Raw genomic sequence first — 10,361 nt, forward strand, 5'->3', positions numbered from 1 at the left:
CACCAGCTGGACCGGATCCCTTTTTTAATAAAAGGCCAATATCAACTCAGTGTGATCACACACACACACACACACACACACACACACACACACACACACACACACACACACACACACACACACACACACACACACACACACACACAGTAAAGAAACCTTTGCTCTTTCTGGGTTTGTTGGTTCTATTCAGACCAATAATAACTCAAAGAGGCCTGTGATTGGTTAGAAGTTTTTAACAACTCAGTATGCTTTTATAATATTTGTCCTTTAAAAGTTACCATCTTATCAAACTGTGAGAAATGTTCTCATAATCTGAGCAATGACTCAATAATTTTGATGTCATTATTGGACAATATTCACATAATGATCTGTAGGATGTGATGATGCTGATTTGTGCCTGTAAAGATTCATTTCATAGAAGGTTTCACACACTTATTCAACCAGTTGAGACACTGTGGTGTCCTGAAGCGCCTGGACGCTTTTTAAAAAGGGTCAAAGTGGGGCCCGTGGGCGAAAGTTGGCCCACCACAAGGCTGGATTTGGCCTGCCAGATGTGAAAAAAAAAAGGATCTAAATTATGTCTATGCTGTTTTATTTTTCTGGGGTAAAAAGGCTTTTTAAATATGTAGGATCCTTAATTATTGATGATGTTTCTTAGTCTGAGCACAGAGGGCAGAACGACACTTTGCACAGGAACTCAGTCACGGATCCTCAAACCAATTTACCACAATTAACAAGTTCAATCAGAACTGAGCATCAGTGCTTTTCGGTACAGACCTAAATGTGTTGTATGTTGAGTTTTGACAACTGGCCTCTAATATCTGGTTAATTCGTTGAAAATCTCATCACTTATTCTTCGTTCCTGCAATGTAAGAATGTCCTCATTGTTTTGCTCTGGTATCTGTGTCAGCAGTCTGGTACTGAGTGTGTTAACAGCGCTCAGTGCTGTTCGACACAGACATGACGAGACGAGGCTTAGAAACGAGGCTGCTGCCAGAATCCAGCGAGGCCAGGGACCAGAAACCTGCCGCGTGTCCTGAAACGGCCTGAAGAATCTGGTTCACCTCTGGACAGCTGCACAGACTCTGATCACAATCAACCTCTGAGACAGAAATCTGGTCTGAATCTGTGCCTGGTGAACGAACTGTGCAGGAAATGGTGGTTTTGTTTTGAGGAAGCACTTTTTGTGAAAAGAGACATTACTAATATCCTCTAAAATCTAAATCTCACAGCGTACATACCAAACACACAGACAACATCACTGCCGCCTTTCATTTCACACAAACCCCATCACTTGTCTAATTTGCATGTATCTCTGGGCCTGCAGCTGAATCTGAGTAAAACACGTGATCATGCTGCCATCATGTGGTTTGTGGAGGTATGAGCACGTGGCTCAAGTCCACGTGTAGTCCTTTGAACTACAACGCTCAGAGTTCATATATTTACCTCTTAGAAAATAAGATAAAAACCTTGAACCAAGTTTTTTTTTCATTACATTCAGAAATCACTAACTGCTTTATTTTGAAAGGCGCTACCGGAAGTTTGTTGTATCGCTTCCTTCACACCTGCTGTGAGGAGAAGAGTGCTCCGATGCTCCAACGCATATGCTCCAACGGTTGCAACCTGGTTCAAGGCGGCTCTACGTAACGTCAGTTGGTCACTTTGACGCAAACACTTACGGACATGATGATGGCCAGTAACTACAGCAACTGTAAACTTCCCTCAACGGTAACTCACGTCAACTTGATTTATGTCAGGTAGGGTAGCTAAATTAATAATACGGCCAACAAAACACGTCTTCAGGTGTTTATTACAAGATTGTTTAAACTGTCAACTGAAGTTTTAGGATTAATTAATTTTTTATGAAACAATTTTTTTACTCCGGTCTTGTCAAAGTGTGTAAGAACAGCGTCAGAGGGCGTAAGCTAGGTTCTGTCGCAGGCTAACTTTTACACGGTGGAGAATTTAACGTTAAGACTGAACTATTTTGATTCATAAACCAACTGCCGCAGTTTATACTGTAAATTTGTAGTTTTTTAAATGGAGTTTGGTGTGACGGCAGAGCCTGGAAGCCTGGTTTGTAATGCTAACTTACTGTAATTAGCATAGATAAAATAGCTAAGTGGCTAACATTAACGGTTGGTAAACATCATGCTAGCTAGCTTTACGAAGCTAACTTCAAGTCACTTCCACTAAGATGTATGACTTTCACTGTCTAGTATTTCACTTTTTAAAACATCTTTATTTGAAAGGGAGGAAACGTTTCTGGCGGCCATCTTTGTTCATTTAAAACGCGACTTGGAAAACTCATTAAAAGTCTTTGCAGCAGATCTGATAATGTCGTTGGAGCCTCGTGGGAGATGGAAAGTCAAAGCCTTTTAGTTCATTCTGAGGAATTTAAATTAATCCACTTCTAATACATTTTGCAGCAGGCGACGTTCAGATGAAGACCAGCTCAGCTTGTCAACAGCTGAGCCAGTGTCTCCAATGATGTCTGCTGATATAGCCATGGAGACAGCGAACCAGAGGACATGAGTGGACTCAGATCAGTCAGTCCAGTCCTCTGCGCCTGTCACACCGCCGGGACACACTGGGCCTGCTGGCCTTTCAGAGTGAACCAGCGGTGGACAGGACCGGCCCTGACCTGTCCTCTGGCCTGAGCCCTGATGATGCTGCGACCCCCGTTTCACAGCACGAGCCGGCTGCTGAAGACAAATACACCACAAATCAGCATCAAGTGAGTATTATGCTTCTGTATCACAGAAAATCCCAGTGATTGAAGGAGAACTCCACCTTATTTCTGAACAACATCAGCCTCCGTAAACTAGAACGCAATCCAGCCAACCACATGTTTTCTGTCAGGATGCAGGAAAATGAACCAGTCAGGTCCACTTTTAGTTCAGTTCTTCTTCTTGCCACCAGGCAGCAGCAGAATATCAGACTATTGTTGCTCCTGTAAAGCGTCTGAAACCCCCAAACACAGTCACTGAAACATGCCTTGTTCTCTTTTACTGGTCAAGTTCTTAAAGTTTGTCTGTTGGCAGCCTCCAGATCGTCCATATGAGGAGGTTCAGCAGCAAATTGAGCAGATCTACAAGGTCCTGCGGGGGCAGAGTAGACTGCTGACTGTGCTGGGAGCAGGTCAGTGTTGAACAGCACACACTCCTGTTACTACACCCTGCATCTCCAACAAACGTGAACCTGAACAGCACAGAGCAGATTCAGCTCAGGAGATATCGATGATGAAGATTATGGCTCTTTCTCTCCCTCCTGGGGATTTGTCACTTTTCAGTTAAATTCCATAAAACTGCTTTCAGTCTGTAAGAAAGTGTTAGGGCCTAAGCTAAGGTCTTTAGTCTCGTTTAACATTAAGACTGAATCATTTTGATTCCTAAAACGAGGGCCTCAGTTTACACAGTTTTTTAAATGGAGTTTGGTGTGCGGTTGAACTTGCAGTGACATGACAGGCGAGTTTTGAAAGCCCGGTTTGTAATGCTAACTTACTGTGGTTAGTCAGTCCAGACCTTTGAATTAATGATTGATGTGAGTATAGTTAGAGAGTTAACCTTAAAGCCAGTCTTTGGAAACACAGCAGGGCCGGACCGACGCTTTAAGACGTTTCCAGCCTCCTGTATTCAGCTGGAACAAGCACATTCTGTTTACTGGAATCAATAATTTGTTGTCCAAGTTGCTGACTGTTACCCGTTGGTTCACTTATCAGCACCAACATAGATAAGTAAAGTTAAGCTAAGATGAATAGCAGATAAACGTTAGCCAGTTAGCTTTCCAAAGCTAACTGCATGTCACTTCCACTCAGATGCATTCCTGTCACCGTGCAGCGCAGCACAGAGCACATTCAGATGAGGAGATACCGATCGTGAAGATTACGGCCTTTCTCTCCCTCCTGGGAATTTTCCAACTCCTCCTCTCTTCCAACTCAACTTGTCACTTTTGAGCTGCATTCCTTTAAAACCGCTGTCAGTCTGCTCCTGAGACATTAAGCCATTACAGGCTTTTAGAAGCACACAGGGCAGGGAGCCAATCTGCAAGGAAGGCAGCAGCAATAACACTGATGTCTACTCTTTTTCTGTGTTTAGCTTTTGTTGTCATACTTCTTTGTTATTGTTGTTGTTGCGGTGGCTGTGATATTCCTGCTAGCCTCAACCTGACTGCAGGTTGCAACACCCATAAAACCTGCGCCTTAACGACAGCTACACACCTCACAATGTTCCAAACATACGTAGAAGAGAAACTGTTGAAGTGAGGGGCTAATGTGTCCATAAGCTCGTCTCAGAGAGGCACAAAGTTTGAAGAAGAATACAATTACATACACAACATGCGGAGTTGGGGGGGGGGCTGCACACGCCATGCATTTGTGAAATTCTTTCTCCGCTTTTAACCCATCCTGGTCGTCCTTCCTGCGCGGCAGACCAGGAGCGATGGGCTGCCATCCGACCGGCGCCCGGGGACCAGCTCTCCTTCGTCACCATTGGTCAGGTGGTGATCTTCGTGCATGTCGCTGTGTTCGACTGTGCAGATGAGTGCATGTTCTCAGTGGGAGTGGAGCTGTTTCCATCAGAGTGCAGCCGTAACAAACTGCAGCAGCTTGCTGCAAAGGGCTGGAAGATGGAGCCCGAACAGGCCGATCAGCATCATGCTGCTCCCGTGTTTGGGATAATGTAGAGGAAGGTGGCTGCACAGCAGAAGCTCTGCATGTTGGTGCACCGCTCAGCGTGTCTCTGTCAGCGTCGCCATGTCTCTCAGAGAAAAGACTCTTACCTCTGTCACCTGTGTTCTGTGTGTTTACAGCAGCATATACAAAGATCTCCAGCCAGTATCTTCATCTTATACAAATAATTCCCTTTTATTCATCAACATCTCAAGATTGTGTACAGTGTGAAGGAGGAGAGTTTGGAGCAGGCTTCCAGCTCCATGCAGTCCACTTGGCTTTGACTAACATTTCTACCTTCCTTTAAACAGCAGAATGCAGTCACGCTGGTTTGCTGTGCTTATAAAAGAGGCATGAATAATTAGTCACACATCGCTGTGAGACAGGAGGTGGAAATGCAACCACAGGAAGAAATGGCTTCAGCCAGCAGTTGTGAGATGTACAAATTAGTTCACAATGCTGCACCGAGGTTTAACAGCAGTAAGAACAGACTGAACCGGTTCGAGGTCCTGATGATGGGCACAGAGATACAGTTTCCTGAGCGATGACTGACGGCTGCATGCATCGTTCAGCAGCGGTAACACGCTTCTGTACATTATGCTGCCTCTCTGCTCTGCAGGGCTCATCGTATGCAGTAAATGTAGAAAAACCACATCATCTCAGTTCCTCAACCCTTGCTCTAATCGTTCTACTCATGAAAATGCAAAATACGAAAATGTCAAACTATTCACACTGTAACTTTACATTAAGGTCCACACGTTCACTGTAACTAGTTGCTGTATTGTATATCAGTAGCATATTGGGTCTTTATTAGCCATTATAAAACACTGCATTTGAATCATAACTTGAATATATTCAGTATTGTTATGTCATTTATAAAAATACAACTTAATACAAAATAGCACTGATTTGCACAGCGGACGGCTGCAGGTAAACCCTGAGCACCTGCTGCATTTACGCTGACGGTGGTTTGACCAGGTGATGTGATGGTTATACCCACAAACGTTTGCCAGTACGCTCGACCCAACATTTCCAGAAAATCAGTCTAATCTGTCAGAGGAGCTGAAAACAGCAGTGTGGGTGAAGCAGTGGTTATGTTACTGTGTCTGTGCGGCAGAGGCGTCACGGTGAAGAAATAAATAACCTGAGATCTAAGATCATTTCTCTATTATTGGCAAAGAGATGGTTCTGGTCCCGGACGTTGTAGTCGTCGTTGTTCCCAGGCCAAAGTCAGACTTCAGCAGTCTGCTCCGAAGAAACGTAGGACAGAAGGTGGAGACGTAAGCGTCTTTAAAGCCCGAGTTACAGAAGCAGTACACCAGCGGGTCCAGCAGGCAGTCCATGTAGGACAAAACCATGAGGCTGTCGTAGACCTGGACCACAACGTCCTCTGCGGGCTGCCAGCTCTTCAGCCTGACGGCCAGCAGCACCGCTCGGGCTACAGCGCAGGGCAGGAAGCAGACGGAGAAGACGACGACCACGGACATGACCACACATACGGCTCGCCTCAGCTTGGTCTTCTCCCCCACTGTCTTCTTCCTCAGCCGGTTGACGATGCGCACTGTGCAGTAGACGAGGATGATGAAGGGGATGATGATCTGGCTGAAGAAGACGGCCTTAAAAGAAATGAGAGAGACGTGTGTGAAGATGATGATCACCAAAGACCTTGATGGTCCCAGTTATCTCAAGCCAAAGAAAATGGGACTTAAATGGTTATAAATTGAAGATTTCTCAGATGTCAGATAATCTTTGTGTGCTGTGATGTGTGGGCGTGTTTGTTCACGCTGCCTGTAGCAAGCTGCTCGTCAGGGAAGCAGAGACATCAACCACTAAATCTAATTAACTGACATGACTTCTGGCTTTCTAGGAAGTCAGTGTGTGCAGATGTGAGGCTTTGTAAATGACTTCTTATTAAGTGTTAAACATTAGCTTTGGCTTGTTTGCACTGGTCTGCTGTTCACATTGTCATGAAACTGACGAGAAGCTGAGTATTTTAAAGCTGTGCATATACAACATCAGAACAATGAAACATACCTCTCTGAAGGTGTCTGTCACGTCGTGATAAGGAGTCTCAATTTCTCGGCCGTGACTGTTGCAGCACTCGAAGGTCTTCACCATGGTGGGGATGGTGAGGGGCAGCAACAGGAGCCAGATGACGATGGAGATCTGAGGAGATTTCTTCAGCATTTTGACAAAGTTCCTCCTCCCAAGATGCACCACGTTGAAATAGCGATCGATAGACAGCGTGATGAGGAAGGCGATGCTGGCTCCTCGGTTGAGAAACAGCATGAAGAGCATCGCCTTGCACACCGCAGTGTTCTGGCTGCGCCTCAGGTTGTGGCGGTAATGGTAGGCTTTGGCAGGAAGACAGACCACCAGCAAGAAGTCCGCAACCACAATATTGAAGAGGAAGATGCTTTTGTTCTTCCAGAACTTGAACCTGAAGAGGAAGTGAGAGACAAAACAGTTTTAAACTTTATTCTGCATCAAGAAGAAGTCTGTGACGCCCGTCGTACGTCACACTTCATCGTCTCAAACTCTGCCTCGTGCTGAGGAAAGGATGCCTCACAGTGATGCATGCGTGCAGTAACATAAAGTTTGGAATTTATTTTTCCAGTATCTGATTACTTGAACTGTATATGTCAGCGGTGGAAAGAGAAAATGTGCCAAAGAAAACAGAGTCTATGCATGCTGGAAGCCTTTTCAGCTGTCAGAGTCCAGAGCTCAGCGCGTTGCACATTAACATGTTTTAATGTTTTAACGTGTGCTCTGCGGAGGGAGTCAGAATCCAACATGCTGCACGTGGCTCGGCTCACGGGTCCTTAAAGCGATGGAACTTTTCAAAGAAGTGAAACGTTTTAAGTTTTAAAGTGGATTTCTGAATCTGCACGTGTGCAGTTTAAAATCAGGTGCATGGATGTTACACAGCTTAAGTGACGTCTTTAAAGATGCACCCAGCATTGTCTTTTGTGATGTCGAGGTTTGAATCACTCGATGAGCCTAAATGTCAAAGAGTTCGCACCAGCTGATGAGTCAAACACCAGCTGTCAAGTTCAAGTCCTCGGCTCAGCTGGACTTCTCTGACTCTTTCCACGATACATTTGAGTACTCTGGGAAAACAGGGAAAAGACGGCGGTAGAGAGACTGTGTTTCCTCATACCTGAAGATGAAGATGTAGAGGACCGACAGGTTGAGAGGCAGACCCAGCACAAACTGTACGACCATCAGCCAGGACAGGACTTCATATGTGACTGGGTTGGGTGTTTTGCAGTGGTCGACTGATGCATTTGTAGACATGTTTCGTTGCGTGAACATAATAGTGGGGGAAATGGTGAATGAGAAGTCGCAGTCGGAGTTGTAGAAGTCCTACTGTGTGTAGTGCCAAAGCAGATGTGAGGATAAGGCTTAAAGGTGTTCCCAGGCAGGCGTCACAAGGTTAGATCCCTCGTTTTGGTCGCGGTCGTAGCTTCCTCTGACCCAGGGTCTTCTCTCGTTACACACCAGGTCCCCTTCTCACTGTGGTCCGTCAGATTCAACAGTCCCCTCTGAGAGCTTTACTGCGATCCAGGAGCTCCGTCAAGACTCGGCCGGTCGTGCCAAAACATGCCGAGGAAACATGTGCTGAAAACACGGCATTCTCTGAAAAAACTGCTGAAAATAGAGCCTGTGTGTGAGTGAGTGTGTCCGCCGTCTGTGTGTGGCTGAGAGCGATCCTTCAGAGGGGAAGAATTTATAGTCAGCTGGAGGTGTGGTTTCAAGAGAGGGGCTGAGGAGCGCCGCATGAAAGATGCTGCCTTCAGTTTCCACCTCAAAACGCCTCCACTCACAATAACACCGCGATAAGACAGGAGCACTCCCCATGTGGTTTCTGTTTTACGAACAGCGTACCTGGAAGCTGCCAGTTCAAGGTGTTTTCCAGCAGAAAGAAAACGCTTGTGAAATTCCTCAGGCGCTTGTCTCCATTTGAAAGCATCACACCTGCACATGCCGATCTTTATGTGCGCATACGACAATGACGGGGTGGGAAAACAACATTCATGTGATCTCTGTGCAAAGACGAGCTGTTGGTACAACTCACACGTTTTGTGTATTTTATTTATTGTGATTACAAAAGCTACATTAAATGCATCATACTTCACACTTTTACTATCCAGGACGCTTTGTAAATCATAAATAAAACAGAATGTGATCACCTGCTGATCCTTTTTGACTAAAACCTGACATATATTTCATGTTTTCACTCATCAGCTTCACTGATTTCTGTAAATATCTCTTATTGTGAATCTGATGCAGCGACACGTTTCACAGACTGAAAGATGTGGAACGCTCCAGAAACACCTGTTTGGATCGTTCCACAGGTAAACAGGCTGATTGGTAACAGGTGAGAGGATCATGATTGGGTATGAAAGGGGCGTCCTGGAAAGGCTCAGTCGTTCATAGAGGATGGAGCGAGTTGGTGAACTCAGCTTGATTAGAGATGACTGATTGTGGTTTTATTCATGGTTCACAGAGTAGACGTACAGTCATTCTCGGCTTGTCACTGAAGAAATTACCTTGAAAAGGTTGAAGTCGTATCGGTGGATCACTCGAGCGTGTTTTATCACTCCTCTGGAAGATGTCATCATTTCTAATTGTTCTGTGCAACAGCACTTCTTCAGCAGCTCACGTCCTGTTTCAGACATCCTCTTTCAAACATCCTCTTTAGCATCAGAAACGCTCAGAGCAGAATTGCAAACTGCAGACGAGTTGTGTCTCAATCGTCCTCGATGTCCACATTTCTCTTGTTTGACATAAACAGATTTTTACACCTGCTGTCAAACCGCCCGTCCTCTCCTCAGGAGACGCACGCGAATGATCAGCAGTCATTCAGCTTTCGTTGGAGATCGCGTCGACGAACCTTTACGGACAGAAAGCTTTCAAACATTAATTCCACGACCTGAACCCAAACAGCATTGGCCGACGTGTTGCAGCCCAGCCGTTTGGTTGGATGTCAGGTGTGTGTAGAAGACACAGGGTTGGATTAGCTTTTGAACATCTCGTTCCATGAAGTCAAACATTAACCGGACTGCTTCCTGATCTCTGCTGCTCTGTCACTGACGGGACTGTCGACACGCCAACGTTCAGAACTGTAAAACTCAACTCGATCGCTTGTTCGGAGAAGTAACATTACACAACAGAACAATGGCGCAAAATTTGTGCTGCAGAACGTGTCTGAACACGGTGAGTGCATGCAGACAGGTGGTCTGTTGCGCCTCTGACCGCAGTCACGCACCTCATAATCCCACACAGTCATTGCGACACTGCTCTTCTTCTAGTGAAGTGTTGATGTATTGTTCCTCTTTAAAGTGGTTCCAGGTCGCATCATCACATCATCATCCTGGAACCTTTTTAAAGGCGGGAAGATGGAAAACATCAGGGCGGCGCTGGGCAGGGTTTCCACTTTAACGTGTGGATGTGAAGTAAATGTCGATGACACGATGTCACGGCTGTCGAATCGGCTTTTAGACCACTCCCTATAAGCTGCGCTTTCACTGATGGCTACGATTTCCCAGGAGCTCTGCCCTCCACCCTGACGCCAACCCTGCTGTAGTTACTTAAACTATGTTAATACTCCACGTAAAATCCTGACAAGTTCACCTTTCCACTGAACTCTCTCTCCTCTAATTTCTGAAGTGGTATTGATCGTTTATTG

The 10,361-nt window shown here is 45.5% G+C and overlaps 1 protein-coding gene across 1 annotated transcript; it reads right to left on the reverse strand.

The window, feature by feature from the left end:
- Positions 1-4,841: 4,841 nt before the first annotated feature.
- LOC139347823 (12-(S)-hydroxy-5,8,10,14-eicosatetraenoic acid receptor-like) lies at positions 4,842-8,372 on the reverse strand. Its single transcript, XM_070987631.1, has 3 exons — positions 7,830-8,372; positions 6,704-7,109; positions 4,842-6,285 (listed from the first exon to the last, which is right to left on the reverse strand). Exons 1-3 carry the CDS (start codon positions 7,982-7,984, stop codon positions 5,827-5,829), a joined length of 1,020 nt encoding a protein of 339 aa, XP_070843732.1. The 5' UTR covers positions 7,985-8,372; the 3' UTR covers positions 4,842-5,826.
- Positions 8,373-10,361: the final 1,989 nt, after the last annotated feature.

The sequence above is a fragment of the Chaetodon trifascialis genome, chromosome 19 (genome assembly GCF_039877785.1).
Source record: "Chaetodon trifascialis isolate fChaTrf1 chromosome 19, fChaTrf1.hap1, whole genome shotgun sequence".
Taxonomy (NCBI): domain Eukaryota; kingdom Metazoa; phylum Chordata; class Actinopteri; order Chaetodontiformes; family Chaetodontidae; genus Chaetodon; species Chaetodon trifascialis.

What these genes read in the sequence shown, in the direction of transcription:
- LOC139347823 (XM_070987631.1), bottom strand. Translation starts at nt 7,984, where the DNA reads ATGTTCACGCAACGAAACATGTCTACAAATGCATCAGTCGACCACTGC. An exon ending in CTCTACATCTTCATCTTCAG is followed by an intron (nt 7,110 to 7,829) that starts GTATGAGGAAAC and finishes CTTCCTCTTCAG; the next exon opens with GTTCAAGTTCTGGAAGAACA. An exon ending in TGACAGACACCTTCAGAGAG is followed by an intron (nt 6,286 to 6,703) that starts GTATGTTTCATT and finishes ATTTCTTTTAAG; the next exon opens with GCCGTCTTCTTCAGCCAGAT.